The sequence below is a fragment of the Mesoplodon bidens genome (assembly GCF_964165515.1).
Source record: "Mesoplodon bidens genome assembly, chromosome: 11".
Classification (NCBI taxonomy): Eukaryota; Metazoa; Chordata; class Mammalia; order Artiodactyla; family Ziphiidae; genus Mesoplodon; species Mesoplodon bidens.
This window is the reverse complement of record NC_138167.1, coordinates 6,071,278-6,096,565: the sequence shown is the minus strand read 5'-3', so window position 1 is coordinate 6,096,565 and position 25,288 is coordinate 6,071,278. Positions and strand designations below refer to the sequence as shown.

Below are 25,288 nucleotides of genomic sequence, written 5' to 3'. Positions count from 1 at the left end.
GGACACGGGCTCAAGCCCCGGTCTGGGAAGATCCCACATGCCGCGGAGCAACTAAGCCCGTGCGCCACAACTACTGAGACTGCGCTCTAGAGCCTGAGAGCCACAACTACTGAAGCTCGCGCACCTAGAGCCCGTGCTCTGCAACAAGAGAAGCCACCTCAATGAAAAGCCTGCACACCGCAACTAGAGAAAGCCCGCTTGCAGCAACGAAGACCCAACACAGCCAAAAATAAATAAATATTTTTAAAAAAAAAAAAGAGAAAGAATGCAGAGCGGACCTGAGCAACTTCATCCCTGTCCAACCTCTCCGCAGGGTCCCCAGCAGAGTGGGGAGGGCAGAGCAGCAGAAGCTCAGAGGAAGTGGGGGAATCCTACCTTTTCCATTCCCAGGTGCGGTGAAGGCACAGGAAGATGCTCCGTGTGTATTCACCAGGTCCCAGCCACTCCGAGTTCACAGTGCATATCCAGGCCTCTCCCCATAGGACTGCTGTCTGTGCTCTGCATGTCGGCCCCTCGCTGGGATCTTGCCTGGAGCACATAGGCCTCCATGGTGACTGTTGGACCCAAGCGGAAGCAGCCTCAGTCCCCCAAAACTCCTGTGACATGAACACCCACACCCTCCCTCCTGCGGGTTCACATCCTCCACTGGACCACTCCCCTCCAGGAGCCAAAATCCAACAAGAGGCCTGGAGACCCCAAAGGAACACAAGCGACCAGAGCAGGACTGAGCTGCTTCTGGGCATCTCCAAGGGGGTGGGAGCGGGATCCACCCAGATGCAGGAAGCCAGGGCTGCCATTTCCCCCGTGGGCAGCAGGGGGCAATGCTCGCTGCAGTAGGAGCCAGAGACCCACCAAGTTCAGTCCTCCCTCCTCCAACACGCTGTTGGATATTTTGTCCCTGCCCCCACTAGACAGACAGACAGACAGACAGACAGACACACACACACACACACCCCAATCCCAGCCCACATGCTCACCCTGCGAAGACCCTACCCCTCATTCAAATCTGGCTGCACCACTCACTGTCAGATGGAAGAGATGGTCACCAAGGGCACCGACGTGTGGGTGATGAAAAGGCGGGGGGTAGGGGGGAGCTACAGCCACGGATGGGTGGTCCCACCCCAGCCCTTCTAGGGACACACAAAGCTGTGCATCCCAGGACCGTCTTTGACCTCATTGACCAGAGTCTGAGACCCCAGGGAGATGATCAAGAATCAAATATGTTTATTTCCACGTGAGATAGAGTGACTGCACGCTTCTAACGCAGCTCCACGCCAGACCCCTGCCCCTCCCCGTCCGCCAGGCCCAGATAGCACCAAATGGTTACAAACAACCTTCCAGCCTGAACTCCAAATGGTCCTTTAGCCTTGATTCTTTAGGTCGGTCCAGAGCTCTCTGCTCAGAAAAAACTGACCAACATGGACCAGAGGTCAGGATCGGTGTGTGCCCTGAAGCAGAGGACCCCGTGCTGCCCGAGGACTCAGGCCCCACGTCCTGGTAGGGGACGGAGTGACAAAGTCTTGCTGCGTATCCCCTTGCAACTGCCCTCTCACCTCAGCCACCGTCTCCCGCATGCCCCCACCCCACGTGCCCAGACCTGCAGGTTGAAAGGGGAGCAGGAAATACCTCAGCTGCAGAACACAAAGGCATCCCAGGCAGGAGCTGATCCTGTAACACAGTGGGACCCCTATTGCAGCAGGGGACCCTTAGAGGCCACTGCAAATCCTAGGACACCACGAGAGAGCAGAGTCCTGGAATTCCCATCCTTGTGTCATCTCTTCCCACCTTGTATCAGGGTTGGTCTGTGTGACCAACAGAATGTGGCAGCGGGGATGCTACGTTCCCTCCAAGGCTAGATTATAAAAGACACGGGGGCTTCCTTGGTGGCGCAGTGGCTGGGAATCCGCCTGCCGATGCAGGGGACACGGGTTCGTGCCCCGGTCTGGAAAGATCCCACATGCCGCGGAGCGGCTGGGCCCGTGAGCCATGGCCACTGAGCCTGCGCTTCCGGAGCCTGTGCTCCGCAACGGGAGAGGCCACAATGGTGAGAGGCCCCCCGCGTAATGCAAAAAAAAAAAAAAAAAAGACACGGGATTTTCAGTATGACATTGTGCCTGTAGTTAACACTGTACACTTAAAATTTTGTTAAGAGGGTAGATCTCATGTCAAGGGCTCTTACAACAATAAAAAAATTTTTTTTTAATTTTAAGACATTTGGGCCTCCACTTTACTCTTTCTATCTTAGATCACTCTGGGGAAAGCCAGCTACCATGTCATGGGGACACTCAAGTGTCTTAGGAAGAGGGCCATGCAGCAAGGAACTGAGGCCCCCAGCCCTCAGCCGTATGAGGGGACCATCTTGGAAGCAGGACCACCAGCCCCGTCAAACCTTCAGGTAACTGCAGTCCTGGCCAAGACCTTGACCATGAGAGACCCTGAGCCAAAACCACACATCTAAGCTGCTTCTGGATTCCTGACCCTCAGAAACTATGTGAAATAATCCATGTTTGTTGTTTTAAACTGCTAAGCATACAAGTGATCTATTATACAACAGATAACACATATTCTCAAATATGAGTTTCATCATAAATGACCCTAATCCTATCACCATAGCCTCAATAACTGGCAAAAGGGTTGGGGGCAAGTGACTTAGGGCGATAAAAACCTGTCCATCCACAAAAAGATATGGCTCTACACCCAGTGTCATAGGCCCTTCCATCCTAGCTCTAAGCTCAGACACCTTCTGAGCATCCGGCACTGGGGGCCCAAATCTCAGCGTCAGCCCCTCTAGAAGTCTAAAGAGAATGGAGTTCAGAAACAGACAGGTGTCGCCTGTCCCTCCTCTTTGAGGCCCACCTGCTGGACTACTGTCTGAGAACCCACCTCTTCCCAAGATAATTGTTAAAAGGAACATCCAGCGTCTTCGGGTGATACCCCACCCCTTTCACCAGTGTGTGACCTTACTCTGTGGCTTCAATAGGACAAGTGCAGCAGAGTCTAACTCAATAAGCCTCATGTCGTTAGAGAGAGTGTCCATCCAGAGGCAGGGAGGATATCTTAGCTAGAGTCAGATCCTTGCTGGTGGGAAGTTGATTGACAAATTCTGCAGAGGACAGAGCGGCAGGGTCCTGAATCCCAGCAGCAATGAGGGGAAGGTGGTGTCCCGACGTACAAGGCAGGGGAGAGCCACACCTGGACCTGGCTTTACCTCGCAGAGTAAGGAATCTCTGGGGTCCTCCCCTACTCTCCAGGGCCAGCACAGTAATACCAGAGCCAGAAGTTTCTTTGCTGAAAAGAGGGGGGTGAGATGGAGAAACATCAGTGGAAGAAGACTTGGTGTAGATGCCAGAAGATGTAGCCAAATCTGATGACTGGAAAGAGCAAGCCACCAAAGAAGTGTTTTAATGACTCTCTGTTCTGCTGTGCTCTCCCCCTACCCTGCCACACTGTAACTTCTTCTGTCACCCAAGAGAAGCAGACTGCTCACCGGGCCAGATCCACTACCACTGCCAGAAGCCCTATCACCAAATGAAGACCAGAGCAGGTAGTAGCCAGGCCCCCAGGTGAGGACCAGCCAAGCTATCTCAAGGACACCGTCCATTTATAAGGCTGCTCTCTCCAAAAAAAGGCAAGGTACCCAGCAATGAGGGGCAGGGTCACATGACAATGGCCAGGACTCTCACTGGGGAACAGTAAAAGGTGCAGGGCTATGGTGGGAGTGAACTTCACTCCCTCCCCCCACTGGCTCAGGAGAACAGGAAGGAGGCTCAGGCACCCTCTCCTGGACCATATGGCTCCACGGCCAACCCCAGCTCCTGGACGCACCTGTCTACCATGGGCTCTCTTCCTCCCCGGGCACCTGCCTTGGAAACTCCTGTACCTGCGTGGTGCACACTCTCCCTCTCTGCCCCATAGGGTGAGCTCATGCACAGATACAGGTGGGTACCTCCGTGTGCCCCAATAACGGCTGAGCAATGTTGCCCTGACAGTCAAGGAGCTTGGGCTTCATCTTGAGGATCAGAGGGCAAAGTCCTTGAAAGGCTTTAGGCTGGGGAGGGGCATGATTGGTGGATACTGTAGACAGACAGCTGACAGAGTAGGGAAGGTGGACAAGAGGGGCAAGGCTAGTGGCCGACCCGCCTTTGGGGTTGACCCAACCCCTCCCCACTCTCCTTAACCTATGGAACACAACCTGAAACCAGAGATGACTTGGGAATAGGGGAGTGAGCAGGACAGACCTAACTCCAGCAGAGTCACCCTTACCCCTAAATCCCTGGTCTGCCCACATCTCTACTGGCCATTAAGGACAGAAGCCCAGCTGACTCAGGCCTCCCCTGCCCCCTCCGCTCTCCACCTGGCTCCTGTATCTCTCCTCACCTGGTCCAGACGGGAAACTTCTCTGTCCCCTCAGCCCAGGGTCTTCTGAGGTTGTTTGGATTCCGAGAGAGAGCAAACTCCTCTGGGGTCTAATGAAGGCAGCCGAAAAAACCTCCCTGATCCGGAAAACCCAGCGTCGCCCCTCCCCCACACCTCCACACACACGCCCCTCCCCCGCCACCCCTGCCCGGTTGGGTCCTTCCCCTTGCGGGACAGCAGGTGGCAGCACCGAGGAGAATTTCAAAAATAAAAGCAAAAATAAAAATGCAAACTCGGAAAATGAGTCTGTGTACTAGGTGCGCTCACGGCCATGCCCTCCCCCTGCTTTGTCTCCATTCCCCCATCACAGCTTTGAAGAGTGTCCCCGCCCCTGCTCTGCCCTTTGCCCTCTTCAGTTAATGAAAAACACAACTCAGTGAACCCAGAAGCAAGCTCAGAAGGTGTAAGAATTGGAGATGAGGGGCAGAGTAAAGACAGCGGGATGCAGATGTGTCTTGAGACATAAGCTCCCAGGGTGGAAAGGATCCGTGTGTGGCCTGAGCTCGTATCCGAGGACCAAGAGTTCTTCTTCATTAATCACATGGATTAAAGATGCCCCCAGAGCCAAGATCTAACATCAGGATCCATGACCTCATCCTTCTAATCTCGTCTGGCTTAGAAAGGGCTGTCTGGTCACAATGATCACTTTAAATACATTTATTTTGTAATTATCCAAAGGATTTAACAACATGACCAAAATTTCACTAAACAGAGAAACATTTTTTAAACCATCCATAGTGATGTACTCTAATAGACCGTTATCTTAGACTGGTCCTGTGTTTTCTATTTTTGTGGACATAGTGTACTTAGAATTTTGCTTCCTTTATTTTCTTTATTCAGTCCTCGTACCTGTCTTGGGGGCCTGCACACAGATCGGATGGGCTTTTGCTCTTTAGGGGCTCACATTCGGCTAAGGGAAGGGGGACAAAATAGATGATGGAAAGGCTATAAATTACCAACTGACCCAGTTTGCCCGGGACTGAACCAGTTTTAAGATTGAAAGCTCCATGTCCCAGACAAACCAGGACGATTTCTAGTAGGTCACCCTACTAGAAGCAAGTCCCCCCAAATTAAACCCGGTTAGAGTCCAGAATTCCATTTTCACACACATAGTGGCCTTTTAGCTCCACCTCTTTGCCTTTCTCTTCTTACTATGTTAATTTATTTTTAGTAGTTGCTCTAGGCAACTGTTCTCAAACTTTATACCCTTAAAAAGTATTGAGATCACTTATTCTTTCTTCTGCGTTATTCATTCTGCTATTCAGTGCCTTTAGCTCAGCTCTCATCTCTGCAAATGATTTTTCTAATTTTTCTTGGCTCCTTCTTATAGTTTCTTGCTCCATTTTTTTTTTTTTTGCGGTACGCGGGCCTCTCACTCTTGTGGCCTCTCCTACTGCGGAGCACAGGCTCCGGATGCGCAGGCTCAGCGGCCATGGCTCACGGGCCCAGCCGCTCCGCGGCATGTGGGATCTTCCCGGACCGGGGCACGAACCCGTGCCCCCCGCATCGGCAGGCGGACTCTCAACCACGGCGCCACTAGGGAAGCCCTCTTGCTCCTTTTTACAGTAATGTGCTCTTCTGTCCATAGCCTTTCTTAACACCTCAGACAGTGGTACACATTGTAAATCAACTATACTTCAATAAAATAAATTTTTTTTAAGTATTACGGACCCCAAAGAGCTTTTGTGTATGTAGGTTATATCTATTCATAGTCACTGTATTAGAAATGAAAACCAAGAAGAATTTAAAACACCAGGATACACAGCACACATCCTGTTAGTTGTCTGGGGTGATGTCACAGCTCATGTAGCCTCTAGTAACCAAGCCCAGGGTGCCCTCATGAGAGGAAGACAGAGAAAAAAGATGTCAAGGACACCCCGGGGACTTCCCAGACCACAGGCAGAAAACCACGGTTCTAGAGAGAACAGCGTCTAGCAATTGGAGTTAATACTGTATGAAGAAACCAGCCCCCAGGGTTTATGCTATGGTTTTCATGTATGTCACATCCACATATGTTATAAACCCCACGATACAACGTTATGTCTTGCTTTAAATAGGTATATGTATTTTAAAGACATTAAGAAGAAAAATATGTCTTATATTTACCTACAAATATACCATTTCCCTTGATCCATTCTCCAGCTCTGCTCGTCCACCTGGACTCCTGCCCCTCAGGCTAAGAACTGAAGCATTTTTCCCAGAGCAGGTCTGCTCACGACAAAGTCTTGAAGTTTTCTTTTACCTGAAAATGTTTTCACTTCATCTTCAGACCTGAAGGATATTTCCACTGGAGAAGTAATTCTGGGTTGACAACTTTTTTTTTTCTTTCAGTGTTCTAAAGTGCCACTGCCTTCTGGTCTATATGGTTTTTGATGGGAAAGCAGTGACATTGAGAGTGTTGTTCTCTGCTTGCGATGTGTCCTTCATCTCTGGCCTCTTTCAGGATTTCCTTTTCATCTTTGGTCTTTAGCAGTTTGACTCTGATGTGCCTGGATGTGCTTTTTTGTTTACTTTCAATTCTGCTTGGAGTGTATGGAGTTTCTTGAACCTAAAGCTATACGCCTTTCACAAAAGCTGGAAAGTTCCAGTCATTATTTCTTTGAACGTTTTTGCTGCCTCACTCTCTCTCTTCTCTCCTTCTGGGACAAGCAAACTGAGGCAAGTACTGTTCCACTATATTGGCTTTCTCACCCCAGAACATTGCACATCTCTTCCACAACCTTCTTTCTGCTCTGAGGCTTCCTCCCTACCCTTCCTTCCAGCCACCCTGGCAGGGAAGAGGCAGGAGGGTTCTTTTGGGGGAGGTCCCCCAGCCTCTTTCTCACACTAAGTTCTCAGTGGCTGGTGGACAGAGCTCAGAGCCTTGGGAAAAACTCATCCCCTCCATGAGTACGTTGAGATGACATTTTTTTAGTGCTGAAAAAGAAGGGAGTCTCTGATTTCAGTGGAGAGAAGGGGGTGAATTTCAGTGGCGATTCTAGGGGAGTATCTCTGTGTAGCTCATGGGAGCTTGGTGACTGAGGCACTGAGCACAGAGCTGCTGGAAAGTGTCCCAGGTAACCAGGGCTCAGACTGGGTCATGGCCACAGAGACTGGGAGAGCAGGTGGGGCTAATGAGGAGGAAGGTCTCTTGCAGCACAGCCGCCATATTGAAGTAGCTACCAAGCACCATCCACTAAGACGACCGTATAACATTGTCCAACGGGGAAACTATTAATAATTACACGGGAACAACCGGTGTAAACTAGGACTGTTCCAACCAAACTGAGACATATGCTCTCCCAAAAGATGATCCTAAAGAGTGTTCTGGAAGATTGGGTAAAGTTAGTCCACCACAGCTACAAAGAGGGGAGAGTCTACACCCTGGTGGGTGAGGCACTAACAATCTTGCTAGACCTATCCGAGTCCCTCAGGGAGATGAGACAGTGATGGAAAGGAGGAGCCCTCCTTCCTCTAGGAATTCCTTCAAATAAAGAGAATCAGGGTGGGTAAAAATAAATGAAGAAGTCACCAGTATCGTGAGCGCAGATAGCGGTTAGATAGGTATAGGATGGAATAGCTATAGTGAAGCTATAGTCAGAGAGACAAATAACACAGCCTGTGGCCCCCTGAGCCTTATGATCCCCCTCCTCCCAGGGCCGACTCCTGGGGGCTCAGCGCCATGGCCCCTCTTGTTCATTGGCAGTCCCTGGCTTTTTACCTGCAGGTGTCAGTAGGAGGCTTCCTCTTCTGGGGCTCCATTTGCCTCGTCCTTCTGCTGCAATTGCCCCGACCTAGACTTGTCAGGCCATGAGGCCTCCCTCCCATGGGCCAAGCCATCCGCAGTCGGCCACCTTCTGTGTTCTGACACCCAGTGAGAAGGCAGGACCTCAGACACGACTGTATCTCCAGATTTCCAACTCAAGGCAAGGTGGAGTAGCGAAGACCGGGCACTGCGAAGGAGTCCACAGAGGTGAATTCCACTCCCCGTCATGGGACTCTTTCTCCCTCCACCACCTCATTTCGATGGGGTCGGGCCCTGGTGTCCCTCCCAGGGCCATCGCTGCTCTCCCCAGAGCACCCAGCCTGGAAAGGAAGGGCAGAGACAACGAAAACCATGGGCTAGGGGACAACTGATAGAGAACCAGGACCATAAAGAAATGGAAATTGAGTCTCTAACATGGAGAACTTTTTTAAAAATGGGCAACTGGGGCTTCCCTGGTGGCGCAGTGGTTGAGAGTCCGCCTGCCGATGCAGGGGACGCGGGTTCATGCCCCAGTCCGGGAAGATCCCACATGCCGCGGAGCAGCTGGGCCCGTGAGCCGTGGCCGCTGAGCCTGCGCGTCCGGAGCCTGTGCTCCGCAACAGGAGAGGCCACAACAGTGAGAGGCCCGCGTATAGAAAAAAAAAAAAAAAATTTAAAAAATGGGCAACTGGCATGGCTCCACAGCTTGTCCTTTGAGTTAAGCCTGGGTGTCAATGGGTGAGAGGTCTTCCCGGTCTCAGAGACATCAAGCCTCAGTTGGGTCTCAGAGACATCAAGCCTCAGTTGGAGTAAAACCGTCCAATACTTCAGCTACCCCTGAGCCAGACAGCAAGTGGTATCTACTCTAGAGACTTTTGAAAGGCCGTGCTGATGATCGCTGTGTTTCCAGGGACTTTCTGCCACTCCTGAGCCTTGGGGTCGCCCCCAGCCACAGCTGCATTGCCTCGCTTGGGCCAAGCCCGCACACTTGCCTTGAAGTGAAGGGACCTGTCTCCCAACTGAAGATGAAAAACATAATGTGTTCCATATCCACTTAACTTTCTCTTTTCTTTACATTTTCAGCTTCTTAGGCCTACCTTTTCTTCCCTCTAAATACTCTGTAATGAAATGCTGGTACTTGGTTTTCAAAAGCAAGACCCACAAATGCTCATGAAATAAATCTCAGGAAGACGAGAGTATAATCCCTCTTATCCTGGAGCTGCAGAAAATCAGACATGATTCTGCTTCACAGACTCAATTCTGATAAAGCGGTGAATCAAGAACATTCAATCTCAGTGGTGTGAAAATAGATAATCCTGTTCTCTGTTATGCTTCTGCCATCTTTGCAAGTGTAACTTGTACAAAAGGATCTTTTAAGATATTCAAACTTCAGAGATGATTGCTATAGGAGCACTGCAATATCATCTATAAGCCTTAAAAGGCTGCAATTCAGGAATTCCCTGGCAGTCCAGTGGTTAGGACTCCACCCTTCCACTGCAGGGGCCACGAGCTCGATCCCTGGTCGGGGAACTAAGATCTTGCATGCAGTGAGGTGCTGTCAAAAAAAAAAAAAAAAAAAGTTGCAACTCTGGTTAGCCATTGAAAACTTATTACTCTGAAAACAATATTTAAATTAACCACTTCAATTTCCAAAAAGCATAAGTACTTGTGAAACTATTGTTTGTTTGTTAGACCAGAAGTATACCTTTGGGACTCTCTTCTCCTTTCTAGCATAAAGGTAAAATCCCATCACTCTGCTTGATTTTTTTTTAGAGATTTCAACAGCTTAAGAGCCTACAATTATTTGAATTAACAGGAGAAATCCCTGCCCTATGCCTTACCAGGAGAGGCAGGAATCAGCCTCGTGGGAAGGGCTGGAAAAAGAAAGAAGCGGGACTTCCCTGGGACTTCCCTGGTGGCGCAGTGGATAAGAATCCGCCTGCCAATGCAGGGGACATAAGTTCGAGCCCTGGTCCAGGAAGATCCCACATGCCGCGGAGCAACTAAGCCCGTGCACCACAGCTACTGAGCCTACGCTCTAGAACCCGCGAGCCACAGCTAGGGAGCCCACACTCCACAACTACTGAAGCCCGCGCACTGCAACAGAGTAGCCCCCACTCGCCGCAACTAGAGAAAAGCCCACGCGCCACAACAAAGACCCAACACAGCCAAAAATATAATTAATTAAATAAATTTTAAAAAAGAAAAAAAAGAAAGGTAAGAAGGGGAAGCAGCAGAACCCTGAGTTCAGTTAACCTGAAGGGATTTGGAACTGGTCTGTGACCTATAGCACCACTTCCCTGGGGGGTAATTATAAGAGAGACAAATGCTCTGACCATCATATGTGGGGTCCTCATCTCCGTGGTGACCCTGTTACAAGGTGACAATAAAAACTCCCAAGCCTGACAGCAAGCTACCTCCTCAAGTCAGAGGCTCCCAGGAGGATGGAGCTACATGACGCTTAGCAGAGTGGAAGCTCCAAGAGATTAAGCTTGGCTGGAGGAGGATGAGAACAAGAACACAGAGACCTGGAGAAAGGGAAGAAAGCGATGGAGGAGAGGGAAAAATAAAGGAAGAGTAACGACAAGCAGGGAGCATCCCCCAGGTACCTGAGCCATGTGTGGGGCCCCAGAGTAGAGGTCACTTCATGAAATGGGGTGCAGGCAGTTGCTTCCCAAGCTCTCCCTGGGACTAAGGGTGGAGGAAAGATGCTCTAGAAGGAGAGGAACCCAGAGGAATGGTGCTTGACAACAGGACAACAAAATATTACAGATGTGAACCATGTTAAGAATCTTTTGTATCTTTAGATTGTTCTCACTTATTGGATAGCTGTGTTTTGTTGCCTCGTGTAGGGTAGGGGAAGCATCCTACAGGAGAAGAGGAAGAGGGGAAAGTCAGGTCCCAAAAAGTGGCAGCAAAAAGTGCTTAGCGGGCTTCCCTGGTGGCGCAGTGGTTGAGAGTCCACCTGCTGATGCAGGGGACACAGGTTCGTGCCCCAGTCCGGGAAGATCCCACATGCCGCGGAACGGCTGGGCCCGTGAGCCATGGCCACTGAGCCTGGGCGTCCGGAGCCTGTGCTCCACAACAGGAGAGGCCACAACAGTGAGAGGCCCACGTACAGCAAAAAAAAAAAAAAAAAGTGCTTAGCAAAGTGATGGTGGGGCTGGAAGAAGAGGGGTTAGAGGGTTAGCACAGGGGAGGAGGGGAGGAAGCTGGCTAAGAGGCTTTCTACCCAGGTATTCAAGATTCAGCTACATGCACGTCACCATCTCGTATCCAGGCAAGGCAGCATACCAGCCATCAGTGATGGAGAACCCAGCAGCCACAGTCCTGCCTTCTTGGAGCCTGCTAGCTGGCCTGGGGGACGGTTTGGAAGGGCCCCTAGGGGTTCCCAGAGAGAATCGTTTTTTTTCACTCTATATCTTAATTTATTCTTTTTTTACTTTCATTGGAGTATAGTTGATTTACAATGTTGTGTTAATTTCTGCTGTACAGCAAACTGACTCTGTTATGCATATACACATATCCACACCTTTTTAGATGCTTTTCCCATATAGGGCATTACAAGGTATCGAGTAGAGTTCCCTGTGCTGTACAGCAGGTCCTTATTAGTCCTCTATTTTATATATAGTAGTGTGTATGGGTCAATCCCAATCTTCCAATTTATCCCTCCCCCCCCTTATCCCCCCATAACCATAAGTTTATTTTCTACATCTGTAACTATTTTTGTTTTGTAGATAAGTTCATTTGTAGCCTTTTTGTAGATTCCACAAATAAGCGATAGCATATGATATTGCTCCTTCTCTGACTTACTTCACTCAGTATGGCAATCTCTAGGTCCGTCCATGTTGCTGCAAATGGCCTTATTTCGTCCTTTTTTATGGCTGAGTAATATTCCATTGTATACACATACCACAACTTCTTTATCCGTTCATCTGTTGATGGACTGAGAGCACGGGCGTGGGTGAGGAGCCTTTCTCAGCAAATGGCAGCCTTTGTGGGTGGAGAATAGGGAGGGAAAGGGTACCCAGGACTCTGCGATGAAGCCACCACGAGCTAAGAGCCTGAGCCCCAGAGGTGCGCAGAACTTCTGGACCAGGCTGGAGTCCACCACAGGACATGACCCTGTGACCTCCAGGGGTGCAGAGGCTGCCCACACCTGCCTACACACCCTCCCCTCCCCTCTCCGATCACAGTGGGTGTGCAGACTGTTGTGAGCCAGCTCTGTGGGCAGCAGGGATCCCCAGTGGGCACACCCCACCCCCTCGCTCACTGGTCAGAGGGAGTCTGTTTCCACGGGGAACAGTTTGCGGGTGACCTCTTAGAGCAGGACTCCCAGCCTCCACAAGGGCTTCCTGGTCCCCTACCAAGCTGTGGGTGAGAGTCCCCCCTGGGGGTTCAGGGAGGGCAGCCCCTGCCCACAGACATGGCCCCGGGTATCTGCCTAAAGAAGCTTCGGCCTGGGCCTGACCCCGGCCCTGCGCCAGCCTGACCCTGCTGGACCAGCAGCGTCCAGGGGTTGTGGGCAGGATTCAAAGACTACCTAAGTGAGTGCTGCCAGCCATGCTTGGTGAGGAGGGAGGGGGAAGGAGGGGCTCCAGTTCAGGCTCACAAACTTCAGTTTCTACAAGAGGCTGGTCACAGAATGAGCCAAGAGGTCAGGGAGGGAGAGGTATGGCCCATTAAAGGGGACAGCCTAACTCACAAGGAGCCATCCTACCGTGTGTGATACATGCACATGGTAAAAATTAAATAGTTTTAAATAGTGCAAAAGAGTCAGGAGTCAGTGCCCTCCCACCCCTGGTCTCTCCTGAGGGCCAGCGTGGTTTTCGAGATGTTTTTCCCGAGTTGCGGTGGGTGAGCTATTACTGAATCAGACAGCAGGTGGCGCTCAAGCCAGAGAATTAGAAAAAGGGAACTGCCGAGAGTTACTCAACGCATTTCCAGTAACTTCTCCCTCCTCCCCCGCAGGGCCTTCTCCAGCCCCACTTCCTGTTCCCTGGCCCGGGCCAGGTTCCCTCAGGGCTCAGATGTCGGCTTCCAGATGCCCGGACTCAGAGTGGGGGAACTGTCTCTGGGGAAGCCCCATTCCACTCGCTGCCCAGGCAAACACGTGAGTGTGCCTGGAGGGGCTGGAGAGGCTGGGGAGGCTGCGGAGGAGGAGGGTGGGGATGCGGAAGGGGACCCAGGGTCAGATGAATACACACACAGCCTCCAGCAGCCCTTCCCCGGGGTGCTCAGGCTCAACGCTCCAGAGAGGACCCCGTCACCTTTAAATGTCCCTGGGGCTTCCCTGGCGGTCCAGCGGTTAACACTGATGCTCCCACCGCAGGGGGGCCGTTTGATCCCTAGTCAGGGAACTAAGACCCCACATGCCATGTGGCCAGAAAAATAAAATAATAAATGGCCCTCACTTGTACTCCTGTCGCTCCCTCAGACCCCAGGGGAGGCTGGCTGAAGCAGAAAGCAGCCCCTGCGGGGATGAGACTCTCCAGGGAGGTGGGCAATGGTGGAAAACTCACCTTCCTAGCGCGGGCTGACCAGGAGGCTGAAAGAACCGGGGTGGGGGGGCAATAAGGGAGTGGCCAGAGGTGCCCAGGCGTCAAGGGCTGAGGCCACCGCTGCTGAGCCTTTGCCAGGCCTCTCAGCCCTCAGCACTGCCTGCCCCGTTCATATCTCAGCAGGCTCCAGGCCACAGCCATGTGGTCCCATCTGCCCTCGCCCACTCCCAGGTGGTGGCTGCTCCTCTGGGGAGTCCTCCAGGCTTGCCCCGCGCAGGGCTCCGTGCTCTTGGCCCAGCCGCTGCCCCAGAAGCTGACGTCCCCGGGGTACCCAGAACCATATGTTAAAGGCCAAGAGAGCTCCACGGACATCGAGGCTCCAGAGGGCTTTGCCGTGCGGCTCGTCTTCCAGGACTTTGACCTGGAGCCATCCCCGGACTGTGACCGGGACTCAGTCACGGTGAGCTGGGAGGGGCTCCGCGGAGGGAGCCTCCCGGCCTGAAGCCCAGGGGCAGCGGGAGGTGGCCAGCCCCGAGGCGCGAGGCTTACCTGGGAGGCCGGGTGTACCTAGCGCACAGCCTCCCACCTGAGGCCCGGTGCCGACCTGTGCCCTCTGCCGTCTGGGCCCCATAGAAGAGGACAGGGCAGCAGGTCTGGCCCTGCCTTTGGAAGTCTCAGAAAGCAACACACAAACACTGCGCATCCCTAGAGTCAAAAGCAAGAACTCACACATCAGTCGTTAAAAATCCATCATCAAGGGCTTCCCTGGTGGCGCAGTGGTTGAGAGTCCACCTGCCAATTCAGGGGACACGGGTTCGTGCCCCGGTCCGGGAGGATCCCGCGTGCCGGGGAGCGGCTGGGCCCGTGAGCCATGGCCGCTGAGCCTGCCGTCCGGAGCCTGTGCTCCGCAACAGGAGAGGCCACAACGGTGAGAGGCCCGCGTACCGCAAAAAAAAAAAAAAATCCATCATCAAGTATGTTGAGTGCCTGCTCTGTCAGGCTAGGAAGCTGGACGTAAATATAATAAAAGATTAGGTGACTATGAGTTTCCCTTAGAGGCGCTATAGCAAAACCTCACACATGACAAGGGCATTATTCAGAATAAGGACACTTTAAAAACAGAATTTTACGTTACCTTTTTTTAAAAAATAAATTTATTTATTTATTTATTTTTGGCTGCGTTGGGTCTTCGTTGCTGTGCGCGGGCTTTCTCTAGTTGTGACTGAGGGCTACTCTTCGTTGCGGTGCACGGGCTTCTCACTGCGGTGACTTCTTTTGTTGCGGAGCACGGGCTCTAGGCGCACAGGCTTCAGTAGTTGTGGCACACAGGCTCTCAGTAGTTGTGGTTCACAGGCTCTAGAGCGCAGGCTCAGTAGTTGTGGCACATGGGCCTAGTTGCTCTGTGGCACGTGGGATCTTCCCAGACCAGGGCTCAAACAGGTGTCCCCTGCATTGGCAGGCGTATTCTTAACCACTGTGCCACCAGGGAAGTCCCTACATTATCTTTTGGTTTAAATTTTATTTCTATCCAAATAATACATGCGCATAATTTAAAAAAAAATAAGAGTACGCCAAGGCTTATCATCTCCAGCCTCCTCCCCCTGCCCCATTGCTGCTCCCCAGGGCAGTCATTTATGATTCATGTAGCTGTTTCATCTGGTATTTATGTTCAGAAGTATAAATAATTTCTCTATTAACTTCCAGCTGTAAAAGATGAGGACTAGCTTTATCTCTCTTAGACCTTCACCACCCACGTTTCCCCTCCCCCATCCTCTCAGTTTACCTCTATTATCGTTTTTAGTTAAAGCTATATTCATGTTTTACATCATTATGACTTTAAAATGCTCACATCTGTGCACATGGTGTACAATTTCCTTTCTCCAGCTTTTGGATTTCCCAGCAGTCCATAACTACATAGTGTTTTGGGGGTTTGGGGGTTTTTTGTTTTGATTTTTAGTTTGCTGAGTTCTCTCTGTAACAAATCTCCCCCAAACTCTCAGCCAGGAGAGTAAATCTCTCGACATCTTCAAGTACAAATCTCAGTCTCTCAGTCTTCCTTTGCAGTTGGTGACATCCCACCCCATCCCACATGGGGTGACATCCCCATGACTTATTTCTTCAGTCTGAGTTCTTTGCTTTCTAAGCCTTCACTTGTCTGGGAGTTCCCTTTTCCCACATTCTGGAGATTCCTTTTACTTGTCCTGTGTTGGAAGTGACTCTCATCTCCTTCTCTTTCTTGGTTTACTCTCTCCTTTTGGAGAAGCATATTCTCCTCGAGAAAGGGAATGAGAGAACATTTTAGAGCATCTTATATAGCCCTGAATGTCTTAGTTCTCCCCTCACACCTGGTGGATAGTTTCTCTGGATCACATTCTAGGTTAGAAGTCATTTTCTCTCAGAATTTTAATGACATTGTCTTCTAGCCCTAGTGTTGTTAGAACTCCTGATCCTTAGTGTTTTCTATCTAGAACTTTCAGCATATTTTCCTTATTACCAGCATTCTGAACTTTCATCAGGATGTGCCTTGATGCAGGTCAGGTCATTCTGTACTCATTGTACAGGGTTCTTTTAATCCAGAGACTCTCTTGCAAGACGCTTCAATTTGAGAATGTTCTTGTATTAATTTTTAAATCATTTCCAGACATCTACTTTATTTTCTCCTTCTGGAACTCCTATAATTTCACTGTTGTTAGGTTCTGGACAGATTATCCAGTTTTGTTATCCATTCTGTTCTGTTTTCCATCTCTTTGTCTTTTTGTTCCACTTTGTGGGAGATCTCATTGTAAATACCAACTTCCTAATGATTTTTTTCCTGCTAACATTTTTTCATGTCTAAAGGTTCATTCTCATTTTCTAAACGTGCCTTTTTGTTGAATCTCGTTCTTGTTTCGTAGAGGCAATATCCACTCTTTTCCCTCTATTGGGATTATTTTAAAACATTTCTCTGCTCCCTGTATTCTCTCTTCTTCACCAAGTTCCTTTGTACTGTTCATTTGTTCTGGCCTCTGCTTTTCATGTTGGAGACTTTCCTGCAACGTGTGATAATCCTTGGCTGTCCAATCATATTTAAGAGTGACGTGCAGAACACTCTTGGATGCTCTGTGTGGATAGCTGAAATCTGTCAAACGACAGGTTTGGAAATCGGGTTATCCACGAGGTGACCCAGATGTACTGCTGGGGTCCTCCTGCACATCCACAGCAGAAGGGTGTTCTCTGGTGACAGCTGGTTTCTTCAGAGGAATCCTCCCGTCTCCTGCTTACGCCGGTTCTGACACCTCCCAGGGATCTGTGATCAGAACCTGCTGCTTTCTGTTGCCCCAGCCCAAGACTCAGGTCACATGTGTCCATCTCCACTCCACCTTCCAAACTCTGTGGGCATCTCTCAGCAGCTCTCACCTCCCCTCACCTTTTTGTCCTTGATAACATATCCATTTTTATCCCTCTGCTGTCCTATTAGTGGGATTTGAGGTAGGAGAGGAGATAAATGCATGTATTTATTTCTTCAGGTTTAGCTGAAGTCGGGACTATACTTTATTCAACTCAGCCTATGTCTGTCGAGCACCTACAGAGCCCTGTTCTCCTTAGCCTTGAATAATTTTAATCCCAGCCTGACTCTTCCCTTGTCACTGACGGAGTTCGAGCTCAGGAATAGGATTGTTCCCTCCTTCCTGCTTCCAGAGTAAATCACACACACACACACACACACGCACACACCTCAAATGCAGAATTCAACACACTGTAACCTAGTTCATCTTTTGCCGGTCAGGATCCTCAGCCAGACTCTGGTCTCCTCGGTAGCAGAGCTGTGTCTTAATTCACATGGCCCTGTATCCCCAGCACCTAGCACAGCATCTCCCACACAGAACATAATAAACAGCTGTTTGTCAAAGGAATAAAGGAAAGGATGAATGAAACCCAAGCTTGTCATGCGTGTAGGACACACAACACAGTGATTTCTGAATGAGCGGGTATTTGGTATCACTTTCCCCACTGCTTTTCTGCAGATACTGGAGAGCTGCCCTAGGACACAGTGGTGTCCTGGCTGGAAGGGGCCTCAACAGACCACTTTATAGGAGAGGAAACTAAGATCTGGGGAGAATGAAGGAATGAAGAGCCAGCAAGAACCCAGGATATGTGGATCAGTATGAAAGTCAGCAATAAAATGAGTTGAGCAGTGAGCTGTATGCCCAGGAGAGAGATTAAACATGAAGCGGTGGCCAGGGGAACTCCTTCCAAGGTGCCCTTCCTTGGGTTGGGGAACCCATAGGAAGGCATTTGAGCAGGGTTTTGATTTAAGTTAGGCAACAATAGACAGTGTAACCACACCGTGTACATTTTGTGTCCTTAGATTCCATACCTTGCGGGGGCTTCATTTATAGTTTGTGGGGTAAGAGGAGAGACACTCCAAAAGAAGGACAACAGGGAAGGCCAGGAACCCCAGGGGCTCAGTCTGTGCAGAGGGTCTTCTCGCTTCTCAGATGTTGGCCATAGGAAGTTACTCAGAGAAGTGAAATGTGATGCAGGTGGAGGAAGCCGGACGGGAGGGACTTGTGTCTGCATATCCATTGATTCAAAGCTGTGATGCTGTAGGTACCATGTTGAGCATCAGGGACTCAGTGGGGAGCAAAATAGATGTAGTTCCTGCCTTCTTAGAAGTTATAATCCAGTTATTATAAGTTTCTATTTCAATTCTTGAAATATGGTGGGCTGTATGAGATAAGCATGGCAGGCTAAAGAAATCTGCTAGGTATCTGGTCATGGATGGAAGAAACCTGGGAGCCAGTAATGGAACAGGAAGCAACCTGAGGAAGGCTCCACGGGGTGGTGCGGTTTCTGAGCCCCAGCGGTATGTAGACCTTCAGGGCGGGGCTGGGGTCCAGGCTGTCGCATGACCCTGTGACCACCTCTGGTGCAGATTCACCCCACGCCTGCCTGCCCCCCCTCTCCTTTCAGATCACAGCCAGTGGAATGGATCCCAGCCGGTTCTGTGGGCAGCAGGGCTCCCTGCTGGGCAGCCCCCCTGGTCAGAGGGAGTTTGTGTCCTCAGGGAACAGTTTGCGGCTGACCTTCCGTGCACCCGCCTCTGAGGACAGGACCCCGGGCCTCCACAGGGGCTTCCTGGCCCTCTACCAAGCCGTGGGTGAGTGAGCCCCTTGGGGTGCAGGGAGGGAAGCCCCTGCCCATAGCCCTGGCCCCTGGTATCTTGAAGTGACAAGTGGAAGCTGAGGCTGGGGGCTTGGGACACCTGGGCTCAGTCCCCCGCTGCCCGGCCCGCCCTGCTGGTGAGCAGCCTAGTCACAGGGGCACCCAGCTCAGCTCCTGTCTCCCTGCATGTTTACAGGCCCAGCACTTGCAGATCATCTCGTTGTTGAAGAGAAGCCAAAAATTCAGATTTTTAAGGGAAATTCTAGATTTTCAAATGGTAACCCCAGGTTTTTTTTTTTTTTTTTTTTTTTTTTTTTCTTTTTGCGGTACGCGGGCCTCTCACTGCTGTGGCCTCTCCCGTTGCGGAGCACAGGCTCCGGACGCGCAGGCTCAGCGGCCATGGCTCACGGGCCCAGCCGCTCCGCGGCATGTGGGATCCTCCCAGACCGGGGCACGAACCCGCGTCCCCTGCATCGGCAGGCGGACTCTCAACCACTGCGCCACCAGGGAGGCCCCCCAGGTTTTTTGAAAGATAATACATGCCCACAGTAAAATTTTCAAAAAAATAATCTTCCTCTAACCTCTGGCCCTTAATCCCTGGCTATTCTGTCCAGAAACGACCCTGTTCTCTATTTCCTGGGTATTCTTCCAAAGACATTCCAGGCCACTCGAATATAAATATTGTGGGGCGTGTGTGTTGCTAATAGTCACAGTGTTTTAAATTTGCCATTTTTCATTCAATGATACATGTTTTCTTTCTTTCTTTTTTTTTTTTTTGTTTTTGTTTTTGGCCATGCTGTGCAGCTTCTGGGGTCTTAGTTCCCCAATCAGGGATCAAACTCAGGATCAAAATCAGGCCCCGGTGGTGAAAGTGCTGAGTCCCAACCACTGGACTGACAGGGAACTGCTTCAATGATATGTCTTAAAGATCGTCCCATATACATGTGGTTAACATTGCCTAATTCTTTTTTTTTTTTTTTTTTTTTTTTGCGGTACGCGGGCCTCTCACTGTTGAGGCCTCTCCCGTTGCAGAGCACAGGCTCCGGATGCGCAGGCTCAGCGGCCATGGCTCACGGGCCCAGCCGCTCCACGGCATGTGGGATCTTCCCGGACCGGGGCACGAACCCATGTCTCCTGCATCGGCAGGTGGACTCTCAACCACTGCGCCACCAGGGAAGCCCATGCCTAATTCTTTTTAATGACCATACAATATCCCTTTGATTGATGCATCATGATATATTTAATTAGTCCTCCACTGATAGGTATTTTTCTCCCACAAACAGTACTGCTCTGAATATCTTCACATATACATCTTTGAGCACATATATGAGGATAAATTCTTAGAAATAAAAAAGTGAAAAACATTTGCAATTTTAATTTTGATATTGCTAAATTTCCCTACATAAGTTTTGCTAATTTACACTCCCACTAACCATATATGAAAATGCCTGTTTCCCATACCCTACTTTCACAGTTACTTTCAAACTTTTATAGCATTAAGAATCTGCAGTGAAAAATAATTCAAATAATAAAAAAAAAAAAAAAAAAGAAGACGACTGTGCTGGGAATTCCCTGATGGTCCAGTGGTTAGGACTCCGCGCATTCACTGCCGAAGGCCCAGGTTCTGTCCCTAGTTGGGGAACTAAGGTCCTGCAAGCCATGCGGCCAAAAAAAAATTTTTTTTTATTTAAAAAATAAAATTAAAGAAAGACTGTGCAGGTCAAACTAAATATGGCTACGGACCAGAATCAGTCCCTGGGTTGCCAGTTTGCAGTTCTGTTCTCTGTCCTATTGACCTCTGTTTTCCTTTAGGTATGAATCATAGTCAGCCCATCCGCCAGGCCAGTGGGTACCCTGAGGCCATCAACACACCTGGAGACAACTCCACTGAGATCCAGAGCCACTGCCAGGAGCCCTATTATCAGGCTATGCCCGCAGGTGAGTCCCCACCTGCTGAAGAACCAGCTCCTACCTGCCTCACTCCCCCCAAGAGGTCTGAAGCTTCTTTCAGCCCCTCCTCCCAATTCTGAGCCTGTTCTGTGCCTCCCTCATTTCACTCCCAGGGACACTCACCTGCACCGCCCAGGTGCCCTGGAAGCAGACACAGGAGAGGGAGGAGGTTCCTCGCTGTGTGCCTGGTGAGTGGGGACCTGTAGCACCATGGCGGTGGCCACTTCCCAGACAAGCCTCAGCTGCTGCACGGGGCCTGTCTAAGGGCGCAGGACAGCCGTAGAATAGAAAGGGGGAGGTGAAGGCAGAAAGTGAGGAAGAAAAGGGGAACCAAGAAGGCCCAGAAAAGGAGAAGGAAGGAGCTCATCCCTCCTCCTTCGAGGATCAAGGGATAACTGGGAAACGAAAAGCCAGAAGGAAGCTAATCACAGGGACAGATGAGTTGAAATAAGAGAAAACCCTCTTTTGACGTGGTCTGCTTTAACGATACACAGACAGGCTCTCGGTCCCCAAAATATGTCCCTGCCTTGATGCCACAGCACCAGAAAGCCCAGCATTAAAAAAAAAAAATTTTGTGAGATAAAATTCATATAACATAAAAATCACTATTGCAAAGTGTACAATTAAGTAATTTTTAGTGTATTCACCATGTTGTGCAACCATTACTACTTATTCTAGAGCATTTTCATCACCCCAAAAAGAAACTCCAACTCTCCCTTCTCCCATCTCCTGGCAACCACTAACTACTTTCTATCTCTATGGATTTTATTCTGGACATTTTACGTCAATGGAATCATATAATAGCTTTTGTGTCTGGCTTCTTTCATTTAGCGTAATGTTTTCAAGGTTCATCCACGTTGTAGCATGTATCAGTACTCCATTCCTTTTCTTTTCCTTTCTTTTTTTGGCCAAGCTGTCCAGCATGTTGCATCTTAGCTCCCCAAGCAGGAATCAAACCTGCGCCCCTTGCAGTGGAAGCAGGGAGTCTTAACCACTGGACCGCCAGGGAAGTCCCAGTATTCTATTCCTTTTCATGGTTGAATAGGATTCCACTGTACAGATAGACCACATTTTGTTTATCCATTCATAGATTGATAGACATTTGGGTTGTTTTCACTTTTTGCCTTTTATGAATATTGCCGCAGTGAGAATTCATGTACAAGTTTCTTTTTGAACACATGTCTTCAGGTCTCTTGGGTATAGACCTAGGAGTGGAATTGTTGGTTCACATCCCAACTCTGTGTTTAACTTTTTGAGGAACTGCCACACTGTTTTCCACAGTGACTGTACCATTTTACATTCCCACCAGCAATAGATGAGGGTTCAGGTCCACCATTTTGGGGTTCTTTGGCGGGGGGGGTTGGTTTTCTTAATATTTTGGCCTAGCCTAGCAGCTTATGGGACTGTAGTTCCCCCACCAGGGATGGAACCGGCACCCTCGGCAGTGAAAGCACAGAGTCCTAACCACTGGACCGCCAGGAAATTCCCTCAGGTCCACCATTTTTGAAACCCAGTCTTTTGAGTCAAACATGCCTTTCTAACCCAATCTGAGTACATTTCTCAGGTTTTACTCCTGAGCCACAGAAAGCTCTGGGGCAGAGCCTGACATAGTGCTTTGGGAGAGGGAGATGTTAAAAATGGAGAAATGGGACTTCCCTGGTGGCGCAGTGGTTGGGAATCCACCTGCCGATGCAGGGGACACGGGTTTTGAGCCCTGGTCCAGGAGGAGCCCACGTGCCGTGGAGCAGCTAGGCCCATGTGTCACAACTACCGAGCCTGCGCTCTACAGCCCACGAGCCACAACTACTGAGCCCGTTTGCCACAACTACTGAAGCCCACGCGCCTAGAGCCTGTGCTCCACAACAAGAGAAGCCACCACAATGAGAAGCCTACGCACCGCAAGGGTAGCCCCAGCTTGCCACAACTAGAGAAGAGCCTGTGCACAGCAATGAAGACCCAATGCAGCCAAAAGTAAATAAATAAATAAATAAATAATTTTTTTTTTTTTTTAAATGGAGAAATGACCCAGAAACAAAGACAGGAGACACTGAAGACAAACTCTGCTTGCTGCACGATTTTGCTCAAAGGAGGTCCCACCAAGAGTCTAAAAAAGTGGCTTAGGACTTCCCTGGCAGTCCGGTGGTTAAGACTCCGCATTTCCACCGTAGGGGGCACCGGTTCCATCCCTGGTCGGGGAACTAAGATCCTGCATGCCTCGCGGTGTGGCAAAATAAATAAATTAATTAAAATTAAAATTAAAAAGCGTCTTTAAAATGGCTGAGGAGGCAGGAGAAAGAGCACTTCACAGAAGTAGGTTTTCAGATGCAGCGGCTGGTTTTTCACTTTACCCCTCCTCTCTCCCAGTCTGTGGACGGCCGGTCATCCCCATCGCCCAGAGCAGGGAGCACGTTGGTGCCTCCAGAGCTGAGCTGGGCAACTTCCCCTGGCAGGCCTTGACCAGCATCTACGGCCGAGGTGGCGGGGCCCTGCTGGGCGACAGGTGGATCCTCACCGCCGCCCACACCATCTACCCCAAGGGCGGTATCTTCCTCGGGAAGAGCCGGCGCGCGGAGGTGTTCCTGGGCCACACGGACATCGACGAGATGCTGGAGCTGGGCGGCCACCCGGTGCGCCGCGTGGTCGTGCACCCAGACTACCGCCCGGACCAGACCCACAACTTCCACGGGGACATCGCCCTCCTGGAGCTGCGGCACAGTGTCCCCCTGGGCCCCCGCCTCCTCCCGGTCTGCCTGCCCGACCGCAAGGCCCTGTACCGCCCGGGCCTGGTGGGCTACGTCAGTGGCTTTGGCGTGGAGAACGGCCGGTTGACCACGGAGCTGAAATACTCCCGGCTGCCTGTGGCCCCGAGGGCGGCCTGCGAGGCCTGGCTCCGAGAGAAGCGGAGGACCGAGGTGTTCTCCGGCGGCATGTTCTGCGCCGGGGACAGCACGCGGCCGCAGAGTGTCTGCCAGGGGGACAGTGGTGGTGCCTACGTGGTGTGGGACGATCGTGCCCGTCGCTGGGTGGCCACGGGCATCGTATCCTGGGGCATTGGGTGTGGTGAGGGGTACGGCTTCTACACCAAAGTGCTCAACTACGTGGACTGGATCAGAGGAGTAATGGGCGGGAAGGATGACCCTGGCGTGCTGAGCAGGGGCACCCACCGTGGAGCCCAGACGGGAGAAGGCTGGGTTGAGGACTGAGCCCTGGGCATGGGGCGGTGGGGACAGAGATTCCTATTCAGGTCACGGCTGCAGCAAACCACTGAGCCAGAGAAATCCTCCGCGTCCCTCAGCCGCCTTCTCACCCTCCACCTTCCTGCGGGTTTGCGCGCTACACCCACACGTCTCCTCGAGTTTCCGCTTTGAACTTCATCCCCTGGGACACGGCGTCTTCTGCACTCTCCAGAGAGAAGTCACCTCATCCTCCTGTTCAAGTGCAGTGCGGGAAAGTAGTCTCAGTTCATTTCATTTCTGAAACACTTCAAAGCCCCTGTGGTCGACCTTCAAAGAGTCAAATAGTCTTGGCTTCACCTAGCACAACTCCTTGGCTGCAATTATAGTCACAGCTCTTTACGTTGTTTTGTATCTTCTTATATCAGGCGCTTCCCATGTGTTACTTCACTGACTCCTCACACCAGCTTTGCAAAGGATGAGTTATTATCCTCGCTTTACCAAGGAGGAAACTGAAGCTCAGGGAGATGAAGGGGTTTTTCCAAGCCCCACAGCTGATACAGGACGGCGAAGGCATGTCCCTTCCAGTACACCTCGACAGCTCTCAGGTGTCCTCAAGACCTACTGTATCGCCCACTCCCCGATCCCCGCATCCTTTTAGATTCTCCCTCCTGGGAATTCCTGCCTCGGTGAAGCTGACAACAGCTGGCTCACACTTTCCTGCTGGCCGCACTCCTGCAGACACCTCGGTGAGCCCAGCCCTGGGCTGGACAGTCCTGCAGGCACCCCCAGAGCTGCTGGACACCCTGGGCCATGTCCCCAACATCAAGCACACTGCTCCCCCTGAAAAGACCAACTCTTTCATTTTTAGTAAGGACTTGATGTCACTTACAGTAAAGACACAAGTAAAATACAGTTGTTCAAATGGAAAACAAATAAAAAGACACAAATAAGAAACAATTGTTCAGGGGCTTCCCTGGTGGCGCAGTGGTTGAGAGTCCGCCTGCCGATGCAGGGGACACGGGTTCGTGCCCCGGTCCGGGAGGATCCCACATGCCGCAGAGTGACTGGGCCTGTGAGCCATGGCCGCTGAGCCTGCGCGTCCGGAGCCTGTGCTCCGCAACGGGAGAGGCCACAACAGTGAGAGGCCCGTGTACCGCAAAAAAAAAAAAAAAAACAGATTCCCCTTCTTTCTTGCCTCCTGACCTGCCCCTTACCCTTCTCCCCTATCTTTTGTCCTTCCTCACCTGACAAGGCCACGGATCACGCCGCGGATCATGTCATGGAGCAGCCCCGCCGGCAGACTCAGCCCTCAGCTCTGACATATAAACCTGCTGGAAATCCTCCAACCCTCCAACCTAGGCTGGTGTTGCCTCTCC

General features: G+C 50.8%; 2 protein-coding genes across 12 annotated transcripts in view; one reads left to right on the top strand and one right to left on the bottom strand.

The window, feature by feature from the left end:
• CLSTN3 (calsyntenin 3) overlaps window positions 1-13,813 on the bottom strand; it is a 48,759-nt gene extending 34,946 nt beyond the window's left edge. Inside the window, exons 1-4 of one of the 8 annotated variants that reach the window (XM_081248416.1) lie at window positions 13,663-13,813; window positions 11,954-12,133; window positions 8,117-9,695; window positions 376-554 (exon numbers count right to left, since the gene is read on the bottom strand). In XM_081248416.1, coding sequence (XP_081104542.1) covers window positions 376-539 — 164 coding nt within the window. In that variant the 5' untranslated portion in view covers window positions 540-554; window positions 8,117-9,695; window positions 11,954-12,133; window positions 13,663-13,813. Of the gene's footprint in view, window positions 1-375; window positions 555-2,883; window positions 3,104-3,208; window positions 3,289-4,377; window positions 4,498-8,116; window positions 10,009-11,953; window positions 12,134-13,662 lie in introns of those variants that run through there. The other 7 variants (XM_081248425.1, XM_081248422.1, XM_081248423.1 and 4 more) reach the window with 7 other exon arrangements.
• On the top strand, window positions 13,093-24,950 carry C1RL (complement C1r subcomponent like). 4 transcript variants are annotated; one of them, XM_081248477.1, is made up of 6 exons: window positions 13,093-13,253; window positions 13,822-14,101; window positions 18,595-18,781; window positions 20,599-20,724; window positions 20,850-20,924; window positions 23,187-23,913. In XM_081248477.1, the coding sequence occupies exons 1-6, from the start codon at window positions 13,171-13,173 to the stop codon at window positions 23,798-23,800; spliced, it is 1,365 nt and encodes a 454-aa protein (XP_081104603.1). In that variant the 5' UTR covers window positions 13,093-13,170; the 3' UTR covers window positions 23,801-23,913. The 4 variants fall into 4 exon arrangements, with proteins under 4 accessions (XP_081104603.1, XP_081104602.1, XP_081104601.1 ...); XM_081248475.1 differs by having other exon boundaries at window positions 13,096-13,253; window positions 13,825-14,101; window positions 23,101-24,937; XM_081248474.1 differs by having other exon boundaries at window positions 13,096-13,253; window positions 23,101-24,937.
• Window positions 24,951-25,288: the final 338 nt, after the last annotated feature.

Coding starts and splice junctions, on each gene's coding strand:
- C1RL (XM_081248474.1), top strand. CDS start 13,171: ATGTCGGCTTCCAGATGCCCGGACTCAGAGTGGGGGAACTGTCTCTGG. Junction 18,782..20,598: donor GGCCCTCTACCAAGCCGTGG/GTGAGTGAGCCC, acceptor GTTTTCCTTTAG/GTATGAATCATAGTCAGCCC. Junction 20,725..20,849: donor TTATCAGGCTATGCCCGCAG/GTGAGTCCCCAC, acceptor TTTCACTCCCAG/GGACACTCACCTGCACCGCC.